The sequence below is a fragment of the Perca fluviatilis genome, chromosome 24 (assembly GCF_010015445.1).
Source record: "Perca fluviatilis chromosome 24, GENO_Pfluv_1.0, whole genome shotgun sequence".
NCBI classification, from domain to species: domain Eukaryota; kingdom Metazoa; phylum Chordata; class Actinopteri; order Perciformes; family Percidae; genus Perca; species Perca fluviatilis.
The window spans coordinates 2,324,179-2,350,015 of record NC_053135.1 but is presented as its reverse complement, the minus strand read 5'-3'; the positions used below and the strand labels follow the sequence as shown (position 1 = coordinate 2,350,015).

General features: G+C 41.5%; 1 protein-coding gene and 1 pseudogene across 13 annotated transcripts; both read right to left on the bottom strand.

The window, feature by feature from the left end:
* Positions 1-573: 573 nt before the first annotated feature.
* Positions 574-21,505, bottom strand: bin1b (bridging integrator 1b). Of its 13 annotated transcripts, none has more exons than XM_039793742.1 (20): positions 21,150-21,505; positions 13,417-13,497; positions 13,047-13,101; positions 12,878-12,972; positions 12,022-12,057; positions 11,690-11,785; positions 11,433-11,540; positions 10,195-10,287; positions 8,895-8,980; positions 8,684-8,759; positions 8,081-8,136; positions 7,945-7,989; positions 6,167-6,209; positions 4,966-5,103; positions 4,337-4,417; positions 3,403-3,423; positions 2,867-3,127; positions 2,588-2,641; positions 2,346-2,447; positions 574-1,915 (listed from the first exon to the last, which is right to left on the bottom strand). In XM_039793742.1, exons 1-20 carry the CDS (start codon positions 21,228-21,230, stop codon positions 1,814-1,816), a joined length of 1,710 nt encoding a protein of 569 aa, XP_039649676.1. In that variant the 5' UTR covers positions 21,231-21,505; the 3' UTR covers positions 574-1,813. The 13 variants fall into 13 exon arrangements, with proteins under 13 accessions (XP_039649676.1, XP_039649677.1, XP_039649678.1 ...); XM_039793743.1 differs by having other exon boundaries at positions 4,337-4,414; XM_039793744.1 differs by having other exon boundaries at positions 4,966-5,094.
* Positions 21,506-22,025: 520 nt separating this feature from the next.
* On the bottom strand, positions 22,026-25,732 carry LOC120554735 (annotated as a pseudogene).
* Between the last annotated feature and the right edge of the window lie 105 nt (positions 25,733-25,837).

Below are 25,837 nucleotides of genomic sequence, written 5' to 3'. Positions count from 1 at the left end.
TGTGTTTAGAGCTTGAGGCCAGTTCCCTCTCTGCTGTTTGATCTATTGTTGGAGTAAAGGAAGCCTCCCCTGCCTTCCCCGTCCTCCCCCTCTGTGTGAGGCCTGTTGTGTTTTCCACATGATTGAGTGTCCTGTTGTTATAGAAACATCGAAGGTCACACTACTGTTGCTGGTGTGAAGCACAGAATGTCAGCAGTAATGTAGATTTACAGAAGTAAGACATGAGTAAGCATCACATTATTGGTGTACTAGCCTTGTGTGAAAGTGTCTGCATGAGTTGAATGGAGTGAATTTGTATTTAAACCGAAATCTGCTAAGCTTTTAATGGCGATACAGCAGACATTCTGAGCTGAGAAACTGACTCCTGACCACAACGCCACCTGGTGTTGTAAAAAGGAACAACAGCAGGGTTTGAAAGAATTTGAGGAATGAGTAGTTTTTGATAATACTTAAACTCTATTACCCATAAAACATGTATTCATATATTTGAAACATGTTTCTCTTACTCAGCAGATTGAGGATAAAGTGAAAAGTAATACACACACACACACACACACACAGTGACACAGCACATGTTGTTTCATTCATCTTTAATGACACTGACTTGATCTAACAGATGGTGCATTAGTTACCACTTGATTCCTTAATTACACACAATGTAAAAATACAGTTTTGATGGGTTTAACTTTGGTTTCTGCAGGATATTTGGTTAGAAATGTTAATGTTATAGCCTCAGTCTCTCATTTAGCTGCTGGCGGTGCAGTTTTGGACTCCATTGGCTCACAGTATGCAGCCTAAACCTGATTTCTACTGGAAAAAAACACTAAAGAAAATATGCTTGTACATTAGTGATCCAGTGCTAGATAGTCCTGTCCAAGGGAGAACAAAGATCAAGAATCAAATTAATGTGGGAAATGTTTAGAGTTAAATAGCATACATCTCCTGTCTCAAAGTATGACATCTAAACTATAGTGGTAATTAAATAGTGGTAATTAAAGAAGATGAAGGAAAATATGAGCAGCTGAGTTTGATAAGGTTTTGTATTTCACCCATAAATGAAAATATAATTCAAAAATCTAAATAACAGCAATGTGCATTAGAAAATGTAAGCCACACACCAAGTCATGTCCTCAAAATGGCCGGTAAGATAAATGAAAAACTACTGTTCCCTTTTATAATCCTACAAGCCCAAGCAACTGTAATAATGCAAGGCAAAGCCTATTTTTATCTGTGGTGTTCCCCAGGGCTCCATTCTAGGACACCTGCATTTTTCAGACAATCTTAGCCACGTGTCATACGTAGAGCTGGTGTCACAGTGTTTGTTGTGTTACAAAGGTAAAAGACAATACAATCAAATGCGTCATGCAAGGAACTGTGAAAAGTTCTCAAACTGGTGACAGTACACAACATAAAACATTCTGACATTCATACAATACATCCATGACTTTTTTTTCCTTTTTGAATATATCCAACACATTGTTTTGTGTTTCGTTTGAGTTCAGCGTATAAATAGTTAATGAATAAGAAATCAAAACAAAATAAAAATGTTAAAGTTTGGGTGTACAATTTGACTAAAACATTTTTTATGATTGTGCAGAGTCGGTATAACGTTATATTAGTTTGGTGATCATGAGATCACGGCCCAAACATTTAGTATCATAGCCTTTTGAGAAGTACTCTCATTTCAGCACACATTTCTAATCATGTACGGATACATTTTGGTGTGTAAATACACATTTGGTGACCAGTTATATCTAAATATCTGAGAAGTTTCGGGCGCAGAAGGGGAAGAAGAATCTTTGTGGCATGAACCTCAAACTTTCTGAGTGAAGTTCTCAGGGAAAACGCCTTTGACTGAAATATCTTTGTTCTGTAGCCAGTGAGACTCCTGCACACCCAAGAGCCAGCCGTCGTCCTGCAGAAACACAGAATACAAACTAGGTTTCAGCACAGAAATCTTAAACTAACAAGTAAACAATGGTTTAAATTTTTCTTGATAAGTTGTTTGGTCTATAAAATGTCAGAAAATTGTGAAAATGCCAATCACTGTTTTCCAAAGACCAAGAGGATGTCCTCAAATATCTTATTTTGTCCACAACTCAAATGTATTCAGTTTACTGCCACAGAGAAGAGAAGAAACTATAAAAAAAAATCACATTTAAAGCTGGAATCAGAGAATTATTTTTTTTTTACTGTTTTTTTTTCATAAGAACTGACTGCAAAGATTAATCGATTATTAAAATAGTTGCCGATTTAATTAAATAGTTGATGTCATTTTTGCAGCTTGATTAAATGTACATAAAACCTTTTTTTTTTTTTTTTTTTACTGATGAAAGCACAGTGACCTGTTCATCTGGATTGTCGAAAGCCAAAACCAGCACAACATCCCCGATCTTCAGTTCCAGCTCATCGGCGTCAGTGGCAGCATACTCATGTATAGCTTTTACCTGAAGTTAAAATACAACCACAAAAAAGGTTTCCATTTAAAACGGGCCTAGTGAAATTGAATCACATTAAAAAGTGCATGCCCATTATTCAAAACCAGTGCTTTTTAATCAAAAGGAGGATGAGCATGACGTTGTTTCACCTTGTAGAGGAATCCTGGAGGGAGTTTGTCATCTGAGCCGTTGGTCACTGCACTCTGTACCATAAATAAGCAGAAAAGGTTGAGGTGTATTATTAAGGACATAATAGTTACTGTATTTGGCAAGATGTGTACTGAAGAAACTCTAAAGCAATAAACAGAAAAAAAAGATAAGAAAGAAGAGTTTGTGACTTTCACTAGAACTTGAGGGATCCTTGAACTCCAGGCTTTAATCTGATCTGTTTTCAGGTCACACCTTCCTCCTTATCCACCCGACCCTACCTTGACCTCTCCATCATCGCCCCAGCCACCCTGTCCCACTCGGGAGCCGTCGTCGTCCCAGTTGGGCTCAGTGTACGACTGAGCGGCATAGACTCCATCGCTGCCCCAGCTCTCCTGGCGCTGAGCAGTTTCTACATTGTCCCAGCTGGGCTGGGAGGAGCTCTGGGTGCTGTGTTCATCGTAATCCCAGCCACCAGGGGCCTGCTCTGGGTGTTGGTCAACATCATGCTGGGGTTCCTGCTCTGCGGCGGTTTGTTGTTGCTACAAAAGGTCAGGGGGTTGTGGTGCATTGAGGTGTCAGGAGGAAGGTTAGGTGGAAGGGTGGGAGGAAGGTTTGTATTTGGTTTGATCCGGAGTGGTGCGGGGTTCCGTAAAGGAAAGGAAGGAGGTTTTGATGACAAAAGATTTGTAGTCGGAGAGTTATTTCTGTGTCTATACAGTCCACCTTCCTCTGCTTTACTTTACACGATCATTTTAGAAAATAGGAGAATGGAAAAGCACATTTCTCCATTAAGAACACAGAAAGCCATGCTTACCCATGAGTCCAATGATGGTGCCTTCCGTGGGCAGTAAGAGACCAGACAACCAGTGAAATTAAAGCGGGCAAGAAGCATTCATCAACCTTACTCACACACAAAAATGAATGTAGCACACATGAATTCAAAGAGTTTGAAGGGAAACACAATTTAAACAATTATCAAAACAGCTACACATTATTTCTTTTATTTTTTTTGCTGATTTATTTGATGCTTGTAATGTGAACCTGGAAAGAGAACGAATAAATTCTAAATCGAATAAAAACTTAAAAGCTGTAATAACAGACTGCCTGGTTGTTCCTCCACATTTGATCAATCACCATCATCAATAAATCTGATCAACTAATGATTATCAAGCAAAACAAACATCTGCATGCAAAGTGAGGCTGCACGTACAAAGTCATGCAGAGGATTTGTTCAAGTTAAAAGAAACAAACACTGACCCACACACACACACACACACACTCAGTAAAATATTTCTTCAGCCCCAGATGACATTAACTGTTTACATGCAGTCTAAAGTGTGTAAGATGTGTTTTAATAATGAACAGTTCAAGTATCAGTGACATGTCTTTTTTATCGTCTTTTTACCCTATCACCTGTTCATTTCATTTTATTTAGTCATTTGTTGTTTTTCTGCTCTTTTTAAAAGGTGTGCTATCTTCTATTTTCTAAGAGTTCAGGGACAATTTTGAGCAAAGAATGTATAAACTGCATAAACTGCACTTTTGGGTAATCAAACCCCAAAAAACGTTCTGCCTAACATACTGAGCATAGTATTTTCACTGGTAGCTACATCCCTGCAAGAACACGTTGTCGACTCTGTGTAGTTTGGTGAAATTGAATATATCTAACAGGCTTTTAAAACTGCATGTAAACACAGTCTTCAGCCCTTCAGCTCTGCTGACCTTTGACCCTAACAAAGCACACCCACCTTGGGAGCTGGAAATGTGATGGGCTGTAAAACCTCCACATCCCAATCCAGCAGGTTCACCCCGGAGCAGGGCTCACACTGCTTCACACACACACAAGTTAAACACACACACATGCACTCAGGTTAGGAGTGTTCACTATCGGGGGAAATGAAAGCAGGCGATGTGAAGTTCAGCAAGTTTTTACATGTGCTCTGTAGGTAGAGATAAACTCCAAGTCCAGTGAAGACTGCAGGTGGTTACAGTCATACAGAAGTGAATATATATATTTTAAATAAACATATGAGAAATAAAGTTTTTTGTAAGATACTTGGTGAGTAAAATTACATATATGGATGAGTTTAAAAGAAAAACAAATGAAAACTGAGATGAAATGACTGAGGAAGCTCAGTAACTTGTAACAATGACTAATGGAGAAGTGGTGGGATGAAATAAGTGCGTATACTTCTTCCCACTCCTTTTCGGACCAGACATGTGACCCAAATCAAGTGTTGCATAAAGTGTCATGCTTGCTTTTTGTGTAAAATCATTATTTTCTCTAAGACCCTTTCTGTTTTCTCTTACGTCTTTGAAATAAATTTCATTCAATCAAAGAGTAACCAGAACGTAGAGGGAGGCCACTCAGTCTGACCTGCTCTGTCGTGGTGGTGCTGCTGGAGTCTGAGTGAGCGTCAGGCACCGAGACCTCGTCCTCTGTGGGGCCGACATGCTGAGACGGCGTCAGTCGGGGCGGAGGCCGACTGGGAGGAGGACCTGGCCTCTGCACCGCCAGGAGGGTTCAATCCAAACCACACAACACACACGTGCACGCATGCAAAAGCAGCGAGGGACACAGGGACACATTAGTACATGCAAAATGACGGATGGTTACATTTGTCAGTGTCCTAATTCTGTTGTCAGGAATACATGCTGTTAGAAGCCTGGGGCTGCAACTAACGATTGTTTTCTCATCGATTAATCTGTTTTTTCTCGATTAAAGCTATAGTGCCTAGTTTCTGTCTTCCCCATGAGGAATTCTAAGTAATGACAACAAAACTGCCGTTGCATCCCCCTCCACCCACCCTCCTCCACACAGTTGCTAGTAGCCAAGGAGGACACGGAGGATTAAAAGAACATGATGGACTGTTCAGAAGAGGTCATTATCTTCACTTGAGTTTCTGCGTGTGAAAGTCACCGGACGACACAATCTTCTGAACACAGTCAGACTGAGAAATCCAGAGAGAGTTGTGTGGAGCTGATAGGCTTAATTAGCTTTGTAGCAACTCATTTGGCAATAGCTTGAATGTAACAGACGTTCATTAATCAAAAGGTTACACACTAAAGCTTTAATGAATTAGTTGTTTGGTCTCTAAAATGTCAGAAAATGGTGAATAATGTGGATCAGTGTTTCCCAAAGCCCAAGATGATGTCCTCAAATGTCTCGTTTTGTCCACAACGTCCACAAAAAGATATTCAGTTTACTGTCACAGAGGAGAAAAGCAAGCTGGGATCAATTACTCAAACCGATTAATCGATTATCAAAATACTTGGCAGTTAATTTAGTAGTTGACAACCAATCGATTCATCTTTGAAGCTCTAAATCAGACCATGACTTTCTTTGAAGCTTACTGAACCGCTCTTCTTGCTCTTCTCTGATTTGACGCTGTTTTCTTCTGGTTTATCTGTATTTCAGTTCTTTGGACGCTTTGTGCAATGAAGCTTTTTATCCTTATATATATATATATATATATATATATATATATATATATATATATATATTCATTGTTTTGTAACTTCAACAGGATACAGTTTAAACATTTATGTGGATATGCTCAGTTTAACTTTGGTTTTACCTTTGGTGGTGAGCTGGCCGATTCGCTGTGGTTGGTTTCCTCGCTGAGAGAAAGAGAAAGACAAGAGGTAGGAGACAGAGAAAGGAGAGGACATGAGCGTGAAAAAAGATGTGACACAGATAGTGAAGAAGAGAGAAAAAAAGGTGGGAAGATGTACTGACTCAAACTCATCACACATGCAGGTCTGAGCTCCGTCCACATGAGGGCGACAACAAGCTTTAAACAAACATTTACTGTATCTAAGCAGGTTGACCTGCAGTAAAACAGGGCAGCAGGCAGATGTCCAGAGGAAAACATGCACGTGACAGCATGTACAGGATGTTAGAAACAAATGACAAGAGTTAGAGAAGCACAACAGGTTACAGGGTTAAATCTCCGACCTGCTGAAACATAGAAAAGCTTTTGCTCTCTCCTCCCTTAAAGCCTGTTTAAATGCTGTCAGACTTCTGACAACATGCTTTTCTACTTTCTTTTTGGGTTTTATATACAGTCTATGTTTATACCAGACATGGTTTAGCTATAGAGAATCTTGGTTTATACTCATGCTTTTCAGAAGAACAGCAACAATGTGAAGAGATTTGGTGATGTGCAGTCAGGGTAGCAAGTGCCTCACCATGATTAAAAAGAAAGGTTGAGATTACATGATCCTTTTTCATTTATAATTTGATGTATGATGATGATTTGATGTATTAACATCAAATCATCATCATCATTATGATTTGTTTCAGGATTACACAAACTCCAGTAAAACTAGTCAGAAAAGTTGTTTTTAAATTATAGTATGCTCCTTGTATCACCGTTTCTCTTAAAAACTACCGTTCCTGAATGCATCAAGTTTAAGACACCTGTCCACGTGACAGCCACTCCCTCTCACACCGACAGGTGAACCTGGCAGCGGCGGTTAGCATGGATATTTCTAATTTTAATGAAGTTTTTCTACATTATCTTGCCAAGAAATAAAGAGCGGAGGTCTCTGATGGGAAACCAACCCCTGACCTGCAGGGTCTGAGTCAGCGGAAAAGATAACACGGACTTCAAACCAAGGACTATCTATGTGCTAGAAAAGTCTATGCCAAAAAAAAGTGCTAGCCACATAGGTAGCACTTTTTTGTTTTCCATGCTTCCTGTTCTCAGATGCGGGGGGAGTCAGACCTGAACAATTCAGCCAGGTGTCTACGGAAGCAGGAAAACTCCACAGCCTCAGGTCGGGTTGAAAACCAAAAATCTGACTGATGTGTCAGATTCAGGCCCTGCATGAGCAGTCGCACATGTGCAGGTAAGGAACCAGCCTCCTCATATGACCTGATGTATAAATAGACTTATTTCATCCTTTATTTGCTGCGCTGACACCAAGCCTCTCTGTCCTTTTCTTTATCCTGGTGCCCGTCACCATGGGTTTGCGTATTGGTGCGCTTTTACGCATTTGCGTGAATTTAAAGTTTTCTCTACTTATCCGTGCTCAGACACTCTCTGTCTCAAATGTGTGTGACAAACTGTCTCTTTTTCTATTTATCCTCGCGCGCCATCACCAGACGCCTGTGTGATGATGTGGTGCGCTTTTGCGCATCTTGTAGGAATGAGTAAGCTGTTTTATTGGTGCACTGACTGCCAAGAAATAATCATTTTTCTCTCTCTCTCTCTCTCTCTCTCTCTCTATCTCTCTCTCTATCTCTCTGCTGCAGGAGCCTGTAGTTTAGAGGATTATGGGTTATATTTTTCGTTGTTGCCAAAAACAAACTGTGAGTAAATTTGCTCAGCCTGCGTGCAGCAGCTTTTACCTCTTGGCACCTTCTCCTGTCTTTGCTTCTGCAGTACCAGCTTTTCTGCAGTAGGGGGCGGTGTGAGGGACATTACTCTCATGGGTTCTAAATGTTGTCAAAAAATCTTTAAAATCTGACTGAAAGCATCACTTACTTGAGCTCCCGCTGCTCTTCCAGTTTGGTCATGATGTCGTTCAGGTTTTGGCTGAGCTGAGAAGACACAGAGGGTAGATGAAGAATAGGGGGGCTCTTCTTCTTCCAGACATTTACAAATGCAAAGCAACTATTCTTTTTAATAAAAATAATATACATGAAGTGGGAATTTTAAAATAAAGGCACATCTTACAGATGATATGTATCAATATTTTCACTACACCCCTAATGATGACTGATCAAATTAGGGCTGCAGCTAATGATTATTTTTATCGGCAATTAATCTGTGGATTATTTTCTAGATGAATGGATTAGCTGTTTGGTCTCTAAAATGTCAGAAAATGGTGAAAAATGTGGATCAGTGTTTCCCAAAGCCCAAGATGACGTCCTCAAACGTCTTGTTTGGGCTACAACTCAAAGATATTACTGTCACAGAGGAGAGAAGACATTTAACAAGCTGCCATCACACAAGCTTGACTCTTTTTATCATAAAAAATGACTCAAATTGATTATCAAAATAGTTGGTGATTAATTTAATACTTAACAACTAATTGATTAATCTTTAGCTCTAGATCAATACATCAAGTCGAATAGTTTGACTCACCTTGCTCATTTCCCCGTGGAACTTCTCCTGATGACCTGCCAGGCTCTGGAATGCGTTAACATAGACGCCAACACGACTACACACACACACACACACACACACACACACACACACACACACACACACACACACACACACACACACACACTCATTTTTAAACATTTGGATCGAGTTGTGATTAAAGATTTTGTCAAAGAAAAAAAAGTCTCACTTGTCAAAGAGTGCTGGAAGCTCGTCTTGTAACTCCACGTTCAGCTCCTCGAAAATCTTCTGAGCTCGGCCCAGCTCTTCCTCTGCCTACACATGCGCACACACACACACACACACACACACACACACAAACACACACACACACACACACATATGGAACAATAATGTGAACTCTAAGTCTAAATTACAGATAGTTTCAGAAAGAGTTTAAGTTTGTAGCGAGCACACGGACACGCAGACAAACAGTTCAGGGTTTCATAACTACACACATGTGAATGCTGCGAGCACTAACATGAAAGTCTGAATAATGATGGAAAGTAATTAAAAAGGTGTTTCTATGACACAAAAACAATGTAAACAATAGTTTGGATTGGGGATCAAATTATAACGAGGCTCTCTACACATGGTCATCAGAAAAGTTGCTTCTCTCTCTCCAACGTCAGCGTGGATGGAATAATAAATGTTTTCAGCCTTCATGTAATGAACTGAAATGACATTTGGTCATCAGTCATCATACAACAAGCTGGCCAAACTTAATCCTAGTCCTAGAGCAGTGTCTTTAACTTTTTTACTGACTCAAACTTCCAAAATTATCTATATTATAATTATAATTATTATTATTATTATTATTACATGCCCAATTAAGTATCTAGCAGCTCTGAAAGCTGGGCCTTTGGACTAAAGGACTATGCTAATGTCAGCAGATGAATGCAATTAGTTCTGCTGGTTTTTGGTCAAAAAACAAAGCAAATATCAACCTGCTGCCACTAAAGAATTAGTCAAGATCACCTAAGTCAGTAGGATTCATCATCTGGTGATCATGAATGCCTGTATAAAAAAAATTCAGGGCAATCCATCCAGTAGTTGTTGAGATATTTCAGTTTGGAGAAGCTGCTAGGGTGGCTTATAAAAAGTAGCCAAATTGGATGGAAAACTGTTCAATCTGGCAACATCGCCAGGCCCCAGGAGCTTAGAAGCTTTTGTCGTCAAGTAGGCAAGTAATTCTCACTGAACTGAATAGGCACAGGGTCCGAAATTAACACTTGCCAAGCACTAAATGTGGGTACATTTTCCGTTTTGGCGAGTAAAAGTTCATTTCAGACACAGAATAGGTGCCATTTTGGGAATCCTGGTATCCTGGTATTGTTATACATCCATGGGCAACACTGTCTGTCTGTGATGTAACCTGAAAGCTCATTGTCCATTTCCTTCACGGGATAATAAGGTGACAGTGAACACCGATCATGTGCAGAGAGCCTGTGGGGTGAGGAGGGGGAGTCAGTGATGAACCAGAGTTTCACCTGGTTGAAGGAGAGGTTAGTCTGAGCCACCTGGTGGGCTGATATCAAACCCTGAGCCCAGCTGGGAGCCGCCATCTCCAACAGGGCTGCTTGCTAACCAACACACACCATGCAACAGACAGGAGGAGGAGGAGAGAATGGAGAGAGAGAAAGAACAGGACAGAGAGCGAGAGAGAGAGAGAGAGAGAGAGAGAGAGAGAGGAGAGAGAGAGAAAGAAAGAAGAAAAGCAAACCATTCAAGACAAACGCAAACATGTTAATTAGCATATAGCAATAAAGAGTTGTCATTAATATAACTACAAGGGTTAATAAGCTCACACATTAAACTCAGACTTAAGCCCAGTTCAGACCAAAGATCCGCGGCGATACGAAACCGTTTTAGAACGTCCGAGACAGTTTCAGCGGTCTGAACCGGCCGTCTCAGTTTTACTCAAACCAGCTGATGGTGTTGCTGCGACTCAGCTGGTCCAGTCTCCAGAGGCTGGTTTTAGAACGTAAGAGACGTCACCTGTTTCAACAGCCAATAGAGAAGTCAGCTGATCAGGTCAGCTACAAAATATAGAAATAAAATGATCCATAATCCATTTTATTTCTATGTTACAAACTGGTAAAACTGGTCAGCTGGTGGAAATGGCAGAGTTTTAGGCGGAGGCTCAACGAGCGCCTGGGAGCATGGTGGGTGGTGGGGCGAGCACCGTACGTGGTGGAGCGAGCACCGTATGTGGTGATGTGGTGGGGCGAGCACCGTATGTGGTGATGTGGTGGGCGAGCAGAGAGTGACTGAAGAGAGGGAGCGGTGTAAGAACAAAGCAGAGAATCTGAGAAATAAAACGTTGTAGTATTTCACTGTCACTATCCTCATTCATATTTTAAGATGCTACAAATGATATCCAACTACAAAAAAGCCTGAAAGTCGGTAGTTAGAACGTAAATTTATAGTCATTGCTATGGAGATGATACATCGTCTCGTCTTGTTTCATGTCATCGGTGTACACTGGCAGATTTCTGAGCATTGCAGACCGACGCGTTGCAAGCAGCTGTGAGTTTCAACTCATCTCATCGCCACTCTTTGGTCTGAACTGGGCTTTAAGGTAGTATGAATAATCCGTGCAATGAGTAACTCATACCACCTTAAGTCAAAAGATATGCCTTTAAACTTTAGTATAAGCAGCAGAACACGCTCACACACACACACACACACACACACACACACACACACACACACACACACTGGTCACCTTGGCGATCTTGGCCTCGTCCTTTTTCTTTCCTTTCTGTAAGGAGTTGAAGTGATGCCGGGCGCTGTCGAAGTCCACCATCTTCCTGTCGCGCTTGGCTATACGAGCCTGCAGCAGAGCGCAGGTCAGATTATTTTTGCTTTTTATTAATAATCAGGAAATCTTTAACACTTTTATTTCGAAATGCATCCAACAAACAAACCCAATCATGTGATTATAACATAAAATACCTATTTCTATTGTGAAAAAAACCCCACCTTAATATCAGGAAACTGAGTCAGGTACGAGTCCAGAGTGGTCATAGATTTGTCCATGATGTTCTGGTGGTAGTCCAGCCACAGAGTGTCTGTGTCCTGAATCACATTTAGAGATAAAAAAAATAGATTAGACATGGGTTGATGCATCATTTTGATGTTGCAGCTGTTAAATATCAGATTTCACGTTTCTGTGGGTGTATTCTAGCTGTCTGGTCTAAAACCAGCCACTACTTCCTCTACTGCAAAGCTAAACCAGTGTTCCCCACAAGAAGTTAAACTGGAAACCAGAATAACTCGGCTGTGGGAAACACTGGATGCGATCTGCCTTTTACCTCCAAGTTATTGTCCATCTCCTTCTCTATCATCTCCTTCAGGGTGGAAGGAGACATGCATGCAGTTAAGAAAAAGAAAGGGTGTTAGCAGGTAGAGAAAGAAGGAAGCGACACCGGAGAAATAAAGAATGAGTCAACAAGTCTCCCTGAAGCCAAGCACCGACTTCAACTGATTTATCTTGGGCGATTTAAGCCGATACGTTTGTGGAAGAAACCTAAGGTTTTAAATATTCTTTTTTTTTTTTTAAAAGGCGTCAAACACAAGCATGGAAGGATTACTGAATGGGCCTATCAGGGGCCAGGGGCCCTGACTCACAAAAGACGCAAAATGAAATGACCACAAGGAGGTGCAAAATGACTAAAGATAGACGTAAAACGATCACAAAGAAACGCAAAATGACTAAAAACAGATACAAAATGACCACAACAACATGCAAAACAACTGAAAATAGATGTAAAACCATAACAACATGATGCAAAACGAATATAGTGTAGATGCAGAACAACCAAAAAATTACCACAAGGTTTAAAACGACAAAAAAAAGGGAAACGACTAAAAATTGAATTAAAACGACCACAAAGACAAGTAAAACTACTAAATATAGATGCAAAACAATCACAAAAAGGGACTAAAATGTCCACTTTTAAAGATTTTTCCGCCTACAGTGAATCCTGCATCTTTTTTTCACATTTTTTAAGATGCACAAATCAGGATTTATATTTCTTCTCAAGACGAGATAAAGAGTACGTTAGACACAGTCATGGTAAGAAGAAAGGAAAAAAAAAGAGAAAGTAAATGCTCACTAATTCTTTTACTGTTTATTTTGTGCATCAGTAAAGTGTTTCCTGGTCTCACCTCTATCAACGTGTCCATCTCCTCTTTGCCAAACCAGTCGGGTTCGTACATCTCGGCCAGACAGTCCTGAAGCCGCCGAGACGCATCGTGCATCGCTGAAACGCAAACAAGAGGATCAGCCACACTTGATTCATGATGCCATGAATTACAGCCATATGTTCACACTCACTTTTCACTGCTACAAGGTAGGCTTTCATGTCTTTCTGCAGTTTGGTTCCTTCTGTCTGAAGGAGCAAACACAGCCGCTTAGAAAACATAACGGAGAAGAAAGTACTGAAAACTGTTATTAGAGAATTTCAGAAAATAAACTACATTTTTAGAGAATTCAAATATCTCTAAATATTTACAAATGTCTCTTATTTTTGACCTCTTGGCTCTCTACTGTCTGACAAAGTCCTCCAAAAGATACTTTAAAAACTTGGTGAAATAGATTTAAGTATTATAAGAGAAACAAGCAGTCGTTCCTCTGTTTGTTGGCGGATTTCATCATTTGCAAGACTCAAATCCTGATTTTAAAATGGAGGGAAATGGCTCCTGACCATCTGCTTGTTGAAGTTGGCCACCATCTCCTCAAAGGCGGCATCTCGGGTCTCGTCTGCTTTGCCGAGCTTCTGCAGGACCTGCAGAGGAGAAGACATACATGTGTTCAAAATCGCCAGAAACCCTTTATTTTAAAGTTGAAAAAGGTTGAAGCAATCTGAGGCACTGGAGAGGGTAAAGTGGAAAAACCTTTAATATCTTCTTGGTTATAAAGCAGCACTCCATGCAGACTGTATTGTAACTTAATCTTTTTTTTTTTTATTTTTTTAAGAAATTTTCCATTATTCAAGGCATTCTCATGAACGGTTCGTACAATATTGTACAAAGGCTGGTCACATGACGCCGGCTACAGAGCTCCGTGCATCGGTCGTATCAGCGGCCGTTGCTAGTTGAGTTTAGGCGACGACAGTTAAGTTTAGACACCAAAACGACTAGTTAAGATTAGGAAAAAGATTGTGGTTTGGATTAAAACATTCCTGGGGAACGAACATACATTTCCTGGGTGAAAGTCTTGTCTTTTAGGAGCCAAACATCAACATAGATCTCCTCCCTAAATAAGAGGATCTTCGCGCTGTTCTACAGCAGCAGTCAGTGTGCTGCTGACAGTAATAAATACATGGAGTACATACCAATTACAGTGCTTTACTTTTCATAGCTATATGTACGAATAGTTCATCAAAACAAGCTGCACTATAATAATCTTTGTCTGGCTCAAACTGGCTGCCAGGGTATGGAGGTCAAAGGTCAAGCCCTCGGTGACCTGATGACACATGCAGGAGAGAAATATTCAGCGCCAACTCGTAGAGCTGCACGTGTTCCTTCGAGATATATCTGAAAGCATTTAAATCCAGTCAACAAAGAGAGAGCCTCAGGTTCCATGTTTGTAGTGTTTTAAACTTAATTATTATTATTATTAGTTATTGATAATTAATATGACTGCAGTGACAGGAAGCTACTGATAAACTGTACATACATCATGATATATGCGTCTATATATTGTGTCTGGGTCTCTGTTCACACACACGTGGTGTAGTGAAGGTAAAGGAGAAGGAGGGATGAGAGAAAGAGAAGAAATCCAAAGACATTTCTACTGCTGTTGGTTGGAAACGAGGTCAGCGGCTAATCTGAGCGTCCAGCAGCACCTGTCGCCCTAATCCTGTGACCGATACACAAACCACACATCAACACCACGACGGGGACTTCCCCATGCACACACACACACACGCGCACACACACCTGCTCACCGAGCGTCCACACACTCCCACTTTATATCATCACAGCCACAAGTATCACCAGCTGAATGTACTCAAAGTAGTGAGTAAGGGGGTTGGGGTTAGGGCAGGGGTCAGCAACCTTTACTATCAAAAGAACCATTGTTGCCATTTTTTGGCCCGGTCTTTGTGGAGAGGAGCATATCTTTAATTTCTGAACAATTACAATTGAATGATTCTTTTATGTAATCACCGTCCGTGAACGCCTTTCCACGCCTTACTATCTCCTGAGCTGCCACAAAACTAACAGCAGTAGTGGAGTTTGGAGATTTCCCAGATACTTTTTTGGCAAAAGCAGTGTGCTTGTTCTGGAGATGTCTTCCAATATTACTTGTTTAGCTGTTTGCTAATTTCTGGCTGCAGATGAAGCAGAGTGGTAAGCCAGCAGTGCTGGCGTTTCCTTTGCAGGCCTCAGTGTCTGTCGGCTCATAGTGTGCCAGTCAAATGCTTTGTGATGCATGCAGGAGATCCACATCAAGTCTGGAAATAATATATTCATGTGTCACTTAGGCTGTAAACTCGGGTGTAACAGGACATACTGTAGGTGTGTGTGTGTGTTTTGTCAGTCGGTGTTCAATTTCAACCCCCAAAAATACACCCGAAGCTCAGACACAGAGAGAGTGTGTGGTATTAGGAGGTGAGGAGGAGGCATAGGAGGGCTATAGATAGATAGATAGATAGATAGATAGATAGATACACACACACACACACACACACACACACACACACACACACACACACACACACACAAACATCTGAGCCCCGCCCACAGCAGTGAAGCATGCTGGGAGTCCTGAGAGGGAGGGGGGGCAGGACAGGTTTGCAGAGCAACTTTGAAGTTTGATAACTTTAGATTTGAAATAATAATCGTAGAAAGTCATAAAAATCTTATTTCTGAGTGATTCAACAAACATCAACATGGCTGCTTCAGTTTCTAATGTACTTGCAAAAAAACTGCATTTTGAATTGTGTTTTTAAATTTAGCACAAGCAGTGAACCTGGGGGGCTTTAGGGGCCCCTGGGGGTCTTGCACTTTGCCGGTATAAATACTTTTCAACGAGACAGTCCTCCCCCAAAAAACACCCAGATAAGTCGTTTGTTCAAGCATCAATTGTGACCTATATTTACGTTTATGGTGGCTGTTTTAGTTGTGACAGGAGCAAAGCAGGAAGTAAGGTGAGGAAGTATAAGAGCGCCAAATGTCCTGGTAAGGATGCAGGTTGGGGGGGTGGATGGGTCAAACAAACTCAGGACTTTCACCCAGGAGACCGGGGTTCATGTCTTATTTGAAAAGTAGTTTTTGTGCCTTAATCTAACCATTTCACAACATTAACGCGTTTAAAACCGCAACCGACGTTCTCTGGTTTAGATATGAGTTTTTTTCAAACGAGAAAATGAGCACAACTTATCTGTTTGTGATATTTATGTCGCTGTTAAAGACCTGTATTGTCTGTGATTTGTATTTCTGTCTGTAAGAGCTAAAAACGTCGCGCCCCTGTTGAGCAGGAGGTCTTGCCTCTGTGACTCTCAGCAGCACACCGGCTCTCCGGCTGCTCTCTAAAGGGCACCACCTCCCTTCTCCAGCACCGCACTCATCCGGATTCAACAGAGGGTAATTTTCCCAGCATGCTGTGCTGCACAGCTGACCGGTTCATGAGTGGGTGACATTACACCACTATGACAAACACGGTGGCACTGTCAGCTGTCTGAATCCAATGATTCTTTCATATTTACCTCTTCCTGCTCCCTCACTGGACAGGAGAGATGCTGGAGAGTTAAAGCCTAGAGACAGTGGGCGTAGCGCTGGATGAGGTGGAGGCTGGAGGGAGGGCGGCGTGCCAGCAGACAGACAGCTGAAGCTGACACTCCCCTCCTCCACCTCCGCTGGCCTTCACAGGGAAGATGATACCCTGACCTTCCTCTTTACTCCAGCACTGCGACTGGGTGGCTCAGTATCGCCTCAACGGCTTCCAAACGCTGCTTTTGTGTTGGATTTCAAGACCACATAGTTAAATTTATACTTTTTTAATTATTTTTTTTACATCCTGCAGGTGGATTTCCCAACATGAATATCCACGAAAGAGAAAGAACTTTGAATTTTCTGTTTATGATTCCTGGATTTCAAGGCTTTGAGATGCATTTCAATGTGGGCCATAGCCAAGATTTCACAGATACTAAATCCAAATTCCTGCAGCAGAACCCGACACACCGACAGACTATAAGGCTGTCCTCGACTAAAGAAATTCTTAGTCGACTAACACTCGTAGGATTTTATAGTCTAATCAATTAGTCTAGTTGATTTAGTTTACCGACAGATCTGTAAAACCGAGTTTCTCCACAAAGAATCATGCAAAAGCACCACTTTTAGTCTTGTGTTTATGTGCTCATAGTTTCTTGGAAATAAATCCTTCAGCATGAAAAAGCATTTAAATTATCGACCTGTTTGACCATCCATCAACCAAACTCGTAGTATTTTAAAAAGAATACTAAATTCTTTCAGTGTGTTCCCTAAGAACAGTCAAATTAGTTTAAAAAAAAACCAATATATGCAATAAGTGTGTAATCCCAAAATATAAAGTCCTCTTTATGTCGTTTTAAAGTACCCAGATGTCCAGGAATAAAACCAAGTCCTACAGCCCTGCTTTCTCATGACCTGTCATAACTTCTGTAGCTTTTTTAATAATGTATAACTTGACAGATTCTTCTGTTCTGATTGGTTACTGTTATTTAAATAAAAAACATTCTGGTGTATTTATGAATTTAAAATTGCTGATTTTTCTTCAGAAAACGTATCAAATTCTCAGATCCTTCCTGTCGGGCTGATGACTGGATTGACCCAAACTGTGTTTCATTTATGAAGAACATGGTACTGAGAGTTAGCTTGGATATTATTTAAGAAGAAGAAGAAGAAGAAGAAGAAGTGGTGAAACATCTGGTATTTTACCACTTCCTGATGAAACTGGGAACTGCACAACACTTTTTTGAGTAAGGTGAAAACAGATATTTTTATAAATAAGGACAAGAACTGAGTGGGCTGTTCACATGTGAAACTTTTAAATTAGACAGTTGGAAGAAAAAAAAACTTCACAGTTCATTATGAAGTATTTGAAATAAAGTAAAAGTACTTATAATGGTGTAACTAAGGTTTTTGTGAGTGTGTTGCCAGATGTTTGGCATAACACCAAAATAAAAACTAAAACTGTAAATGCAGTAACCCCTAATCCAGATTAATAAAACTAAATATAATCAACACATACATTATTATGTATTAAGATAAGACTTTTATTTGCATGCTGCCTATGAATATAAAATGAGCTCCACATTACCAGCTGCCACATTAAAGTAAAATTACCGGGACTACAATGACCGGGAACTGACGGCAGTGTTTAAGTCCAGAACCAACCAAACTGAGACCAGAGTGTATCGAGACCGAGTCAAGACCAAGACCTTTAGGGGTTGAGACAGAGTCAAGACCAAGACCAGTGCGAGTCCCACACTGCGTGACACGATAAAATATGGAAAATGCTAACCATAGGCACTCCTCAAATTGATCTGAAAGATCCACATTCCCATAAAAAAAACACCCACAGAAAACAAATTAAGATTCTTCTTCATTCACCTCTTTTATTGGCAGAAGAGTATCATGAGAAATGCCTTGATAAAATAATCAAAAGGCAGTTGTGGTCTAGACCGGTCTTGAAATAAAATCCCAAGTCCTCTTTATCTGAGACCGAGACCAGACCGAGTAAACGTGCAGTTGTTTCCAAGACGAGACCTGGACCGATCAGTGCCTCATGGTGCTCTGTACCCGGCTCACAGTCACCTTCGCTCTGCTAAACTTAACTGTAAAGACCGCTAAACCTATTTTAATTTTGTAGGCTATCATACGGGTTGCTGTAGGCCTACATACGTTTTTTTGTACAATATCATATGAACCCATTCATGAGAATGCCTTGGATCCGGCTAGCTGTTACCCCCTGCTTCTGGTCTTTATGCTAAGCTAAGCTAATCGCCTCCTGCATGACTCCAGCTCTCTCAACACATACACACACACACACACACACACACGAGTGACATCGGACTTCTCCAATTCTTCGAAAGAAATCAAAAAAACTATATTTCCCAACTAAAACCGAGCAATTCCTTCAACCAAACCTAACTGCGATTTATTTTTATTTTTTTTATTTTAACTTTAGAAGCTAAATTCCAGACTTTAGAAGAAGGAGAGTGTCCGAAGTGTGTGTGTGAACTTCAGGAGGTCTTGAAACGTGCAGCTGCCACGAGGAATGAGCAGATACTCATCAGAGGCGCGTCGAGGAAGGACGTGCTAGAGTTACAAGCCTCCACCAACAGCTAGGAGTCTTTTTTTTTGGGGCCGATTTAAAGTGGAAACAGACAGCGACTCATAAAGACAAACAAAGTAAGAAGAATAAGTGGTTTAAATCTCTGTGACTGACTGACAGCACTCATGGTTGAGGTGATTAGAGTTATAAAACCTCAGCGGGCTTAAGCAACCCGAGTGATTAGGACAGACAATAATAACTCGCAGACAGAGAGCTGGACACCCGCTGTTGATCAGGTTTCATTCTCTCACTTTTACAGCTCCTCCGTTTGTCACTTTGTGTCGTATTCTTTTGCTCTGCTAGTTGCAAATAAACATCTAACATTAAAGGTAACGGGTAAGCAATCTTGTGTTTCAGCTCGACATGATGTTTTCCACGTTATGTAACGTTTTAGAGAAGTGTATCATTCTCTAATTGCTTCTTTTACTGATCTGAAGGCATAAAAATAACAATCAGCCTTTTACTTTAGATACCTGGGTACTTATAGTACTACTAGTTGAAACTTTAAATGCAAGATTTATCCTTGAAATTGTGTTTTTTGATGGGTTTGAGAGCTTCTTGTATTGTTAGAAGTAGGAAAAGCATTACAGCAGTATTGTTACTCCCTTCTTTTGCTTCTCCAACTGATATGAATCGGCTGACTTTTACTTTGAAAACCTAATTCTACTACTACTACTTTTTCACTGTTACTTTCGAGAAACTTTGACAATTTGACAATTTACGTGAAACTGACAATTCAGATTAATTGAAGCACTTTTTTTTGTAATATTGTCGTAACTTAATTTAACACTATAACATTTTAATCTGCTAAATACTGTATATGATAATTCAAACTACTTTCCACAGTGGTGCAGCTTGGATTGAGGGTTTTTGCTCATGGAAACTTTGGCAGTGTGCTGATCAAACATGCACACACTAAGAAACAAGTCTTTAAATAGAAATCATTAATTCCTCAATTTAGCTCTGAAAACCCAAGAAACAACTTAATTTAGATCAAAGTGTTTGTTACGGTAGATCCTTTTAATTTGAAAGTTAATTGCCAACATACCACCTTAATTTGCTTAAACAAATCATCAAGTTGAATTAACAAATGCCCTAATTATCAATTTAAGGTATTGATCTTCAACCTTAAAATTGACCAAATACCATGAAAAACACCTCGTACATTAAAATGTGCTTCATTGTTGTGGTTTGACAGCAGATTTGGGTTTAAAGCATGGACATTGCAATAAATAAAGGGATTAAACAGGGTTTAAGGGGTAGAACCAACCTTAAAATACACCAAATAGTGTTAAAGCCATTCCTGATTCCACACTGACTAAAGAAGAAAGACCCCCTGTAAGGTTTGGGCTGAAGTGAATGGATGGCTTTCATGTTATTTTTTTTTTTAAGGTGATTGAACCTTTTAAGAAACCATTAAAAGTGCCTAATTGTTGTGAAAGGGTCAATTTAAGGGTTTGTAAGGTAAAACTTGAGGGGTTTGGTTTCATAATGACAGCTGGACACTTCAGAAAAACACAACGTTTCTCTTTTATTTACAGATTAATTTGAAATATTTCCGCAAATCCCTTAATAATTACGGAGGTGTTTATGTGTATAAAGTGTTATTTATGGGGTTTCTGCACAGTTTTAAGGGTTTTCAAATACAAATTCAGGGTGCTTTTGTTCAATGTTACAGGGTTGACCCCAGTTTTGAGTTTGAGGTCAATTTAAATGTTATGGGGGTTTTCCCTTTTGCAAAGAATACACATTAAAATAGTTTAATATATTACAATCCATAGGAAACTATGAATCTTAAGGTTCAAGTTGAGAGATGTTATTGAGATTGTGACCCTTAAAACCTCTTCAACCTGCAGAGAACCAAATAAAAACACCTAAAGTGTTGGTAAATGTCACAGGCTGGACACCACATTTGGGTTTTTCAGGTAAAGGTTAATTTAAAACCCCCTTAAACTTACCCAGACACCTAGATACAACAACCCATCGATTCATACAGGTAGTGTGCCCTTATTACTGGGTAAAAGAACAGTATTAGAAGGTAAAAAGTTGAGGATTGGGTTTCACAGAGAGAGTGGGACATGGTGTTCTGCTGCCATGCGAGCTGAATGGAAAGTGTACCTTCTCCTGCGCCCTGGTGAGCCTCTTCTGGACGTTGCTGGCCAGTTTTCCGGCGGTGACCCCTTTCCCCATCTCGGCCATGTCGCTCGGCGTGCAGGGCTCCCCGGTGGTGTCAGGACCAGCGAAGAGAAAGACACACAGAGGGAGAAGGACACCCTGCTCTGGAAACCGACGGTGCGTAAAACCCTTCCGCGCGTAACTCTAATCCCGGTGACAGCTTCTTAAAGGTGCAATGCGTAATTTAATCCGGTTTATGTGTGACAGAAGAAAAACCCAACAAAAAGCAGGTGGAGTTTGGAAAGCAAAGCAGAGGGACAGATTCAGATATCGTCCTGTTCACGGCTCTCTCTGTTAATTGATGGAGACTTGAGCTCGATATGGAGAGATATTAAGTTTCCTTATTCACCCTCTTAAAGGCGCAGCAGGTCGGTATTATTAGCCGACATCTGTTGCATACATGCAACTGGTGTGTTGCTGTCTTTACACATGGCCTTATTTACGCACTCAGAGTCAGATGTGAGGGCTAAATCAGGCCTGATCCCCTCTGGAGACACATTCTTTAGCTGTGCGCGCACACGGACACACGCACACGGACAAGCGCGCGCGCACACACACACACACACACACACACACACACACACACACACACACACACACACACACACACACACACTCAGACAGACAGACAGACAGACAGCAGAGTTCAGCTGCTTTTCACTTAGAAACCCAGTAGATGTCAGTACAGTTCACGTGTCAGCAGATCATCCTCGCCTTCGTCCAATGACGGACAGCACCGGCAGATCTTTAATCACATGTATGCAATATGCAAGTGCTAATACCACACTGTAAAAAGACTTCATTACAAAGCTCTGCAACTAATTTAATAGATATTTATTGTCTGAAACTTTATTGTCAAAGATCAGGGAAATGGGGAAGTGAAGTCAACTGCTGTCAGCACTTGTTGGAGAGGAGGAAACCAAATGAATGGTAAATTATTGGGCAAAGCTGCAGAGCCATACATATTTACACTCAACAATTCTTTTTATCCAGATGTGAAAGTAAAGAGTTGTGTTGTAATGTCAGATTGAACTCAGTGATTAAAACATTATAGTCAAACTGTTTCAATGTCAGCTGTTCCACCATAATATAACCGTGATAATAACTTTAGCCTATTCGTAAAGCACCTATCATACAAGAGATGCAGTACCAAGTGTTTTACAATAAGGACATTACATGAAATCAAATGAGCATTAAACAGTGAGTCAATATAAAGTAAAAGCAGTGATAGAATACCACAATCAATGTAAAATATGGTGGAAAGTAAAACACACCTTACAAAAGCAAAAGGAAGATAAAATAAGATGAAAATAGAATAAATAGAATGCATAACATGAGATGGAAGGTAACCCACTGAATAATGGCCTAATAATTCAAATGTAGGGGCCACATTTCTGGCATCTGTAGTGGAGATTAAAATTCTTAAGATTTAAACTCAGGAAGTATTTTGCTTCAAAAAGAGAAAAAGGTACACAGAAGGACAATGTTTTGTGCATTTCTACAGAGCAGAGAATGTGCAGTAAATGCCCCAGTGATCGCTGGTGTAGAGGCCACACTTGAGCTTCTCCAGCCCGATCAAGGCCATGCTGTCGGGCTCCAGCTGTGGGACGCCGTCTCTGGCAGCCCGGCGCAGGTAGAGCCGGTCGAAACGGAAGCGACTCTTAAACCGATGATCCAAGTTTGTGTTGGCGTAGGTGTCCCATGTGTAGCGGCAATGCTCCGGCTCTCCCAGCTGCTCCCACACATCACAGACGCAGCCAGGAAGGCCTACTTCGACCATCTAGGATGGAAGAAACAAAGAGGTGAGCTATGAATTGGTTGCTGCAACTACCGATTACATTCATAGTTGATTCATAGCCTGCAGCAGAGGTCTACAGAGGTCTAATGTAGCCGGCAGCAGAGGTCTGCAGAGGTCTAACGTAGCCTGCAGCAGAGCTCTACAGAGGTCTAACGTAGCCTGCAGCAGAGCTCTACAGAGGTCTAATGTAGCCGGCAGCAGAGGTCTACAGAGGTCTAACGTAGCCTGCAGCAGAGCTCTACAGAGGTCTAATGTAGCCTGCAGCAGAGGTCTACAGAGGTCTAATGTAGCCGGCAGCAGAGGTCTGCAGAGGTCTAACGTAGCCTGCAGCAGAGGTCTACAGAGGTCTAACGTAGCCTGCAGCAGAGGTCTACAGAGGTCTAATGTAGCCTGCAGCAGAGGTCTACAGAGGTCTAATGTAGCCGGCAGCAGAGGTCTGCAGAGGTCTAACGTAGCCTGCAGCAGAGCTCTACAGAGGTCTAATGTAGCCTGCAGCAGAGGTCTACAGAGGTCTGATGTAGCCTGCAGCAGAGGTCTACAGAGGTCTGATGTAGCCTGCAGCAGAGGTCTACAGAGGTCTGATGTAGCCTGCAGCAGAGGTCTACAGAGGTCTGATGTAGCCTGCAGCAGAGGTCTACAGAGGTCTAATGTAGCCTGCAGCAGAGGTCTACAGAGGTCTAATGTAGCCTGCAGCAGAGGTCTACAGAGGTCTAATGTAGCCTGCAGCAGAGGTCTACAGAGGTCTAATGTAGCCTGCAGCAGAGCTCTACAGAGGTCTAACGTAGCCTGCAGCAGAGCTCTACAGAGGTCTAACGTAGCCTGCAGCAGAGGTCTACAGAGGTCTAACGTAGCCTGCAGCAGAGCTCTACAGAGGTCTAACGTAGCCTGCAGCAGAGCTCTACAGAGGTCTAACGTAGCCTGCAGCAGAGCTCTACAGAGGTCTAACGTAGCCTGCAGCAGAGCTCTACAGAGGTCTCACTTCTTTCTCTCCACACCTCCAGATGTTTTTCATGTTCAAACTTCAACCTAAGTCTTCAACCGATGCTGACTTACTTTGGGACATTTATCAGAGTTCACACAGCTTCCTCTGGAGACACCAAAGGCTTTTAAACCGTATGCAGTAAAACTCCACAACACCTGGAAAATGGAGAAACCTCTCAGAGAGAACATCTGAGAGGAAGAGTCAAACCTCAGCATCCCTCAGGTTGGTGTCTCCTCCGAACAGGACGGTGACATCATCTGGCGCCTTTGTCATCCTCTTCATCACCAGGCGCAACTGTTTCATCCTGTTTGCTGCATTGGGCTTACAGCTCTCAAAGTGAGACGTCATCAGACAAAGCTTCTGGCCTTTGAACAGCACCTGATTTTGAAGGAGAGACATTTTAATGTTGATGCACGAGGTAAAGGTGAAATGAGTTGTTTTCACAGATTGTGCACCAACCTGAGCGACAAGCAGGTTCCTCATCTGGCGAGAGGTTGAATATTCGACTATCTCGCTGTCCAGCAGGGTGATCCGTGACTTCTTCAGCATCATCCCGATGAAGTAACTCTCCTTTCCTCCTGATCAGAGAGGGTTCTAAGTAAGTTATAGACAGCACTAAATTTGAGTGATAATATGTTTATGAAATGCTAGCTGACTTTCTGTGGGCGCATTAATATTGCTCAGGACCCTTAAAAGGTTAAAGCCGACCCTGTTCACTTTCTGGCATGTAGCTACCTTCGATGAACGTGTAGTTGGCCGCCAGACGCATCTTCATGAAGCGCGTGTATGGTTGGATGAGCTCCTGAAGAAACACCACGTCAGGAGAGTGTCTGTGGAGAGGAAGTGGAGTAGATGGAACTGTTCAAAATGGTCCAGCATGAACCCTTTAATCCCCGTCAAAACAGGGTGATTGAGTTGTAGTTTGTGTGACCTGACCCTTTTAAAGTGCACAGTCTTACGAGATTATGTAGGAGCAGAGGCCTCTCGCTCTCTCTGGCTGTTGCTCTGGATCAAGTCCATCCACGTTCCAGGAGATCAGCACAGTTTGTTGTTTTCTTTTTCTTCTTTTTCCCGTTGATTTTTGGTGTCATCACTGCAGACAGCAGGATTGTCCCCAGCCATTTTAATTAACCGATAATGATACAGGACTCATTGTTGTGTTGACAATGCCTAAACAGCTGCTCCAGTGGATTATATTGCAAAAAAAATCCTAAACTAGAGACAATCTTGCAATGGGATCACACCAGCAGCAAAGCCAAATCGAGCCAGTTGGTGTAAAGTGGGGGGGCTAAGGCCCCTTGCCTACTTTCTACCCACCAACTTTTCCTTGCCCTTGCCCTTGCCCTTGCCCTTGCTCGGGCCACACCCATCTTCAAACTCAGCCTTTATTTTGATCTCACCCAAACATCTGTAAAGTTTCGAGACTGCTTTTTGCATGGTTGTGACAAAATCGGTCCACAGACAGACATATAAACACCTGGCAACAATATCAGCATTGCTGTTGCGGCTGGTAATTAGTCCATGGTTTAGACAATAGAATTACCTGGTTCCTGGAGTATTTTCCTCACCCTCCTTTCTGTCTTTTGTGGAGCTGGTGGTCTTTATTTCTGGTGACTCTTCTACAGCCCAGACTTTCTCCATGTCTGTCATAAAAATCAGTTTCCAACTTTCTAAAAGACTCACCCAAGGCTGGGTTTACCTAGAATTAAACCACCTGCGTGTGGTACGACACAGTCCTTAAGGTGACTCATATGAGGGTGTAAACGTTACTGTTGTACAGAAACGAAACTTATGATGCACCATGTGATGTGTAGGGACAAGTAAAACTAGTTGTAGTAAAAATAAAAAACA

What these genes read in the sequence shown, in the direction of transcription:
- bin1b (XM_039793742.1), bottom strand. Translation starts at nt 21,230, where the DNA reads ATGGCCGAGATGGGGAAAGGGGTCACCGCCGGAAAACTGGCCAGCAAC. An exon ending in CCAACTTCAACAAGCAGATG is followed by an intron (nt 13,102 to 13,416) that starts GTCAGGAGCCAT and finishes TTGCTCCTTCAG; the next exon opens with ACAGAAGGAACCAAACTGCA. An exon ending in CTAACCTCTCCTTCAACCAG is followed by an intron (nt 8,981 to 10,194) that starts GTGAAACTCTGG and finishes GCGCATGTGTAG; the next exon opens with GCAGAGGAAGAGCTGGGCCG.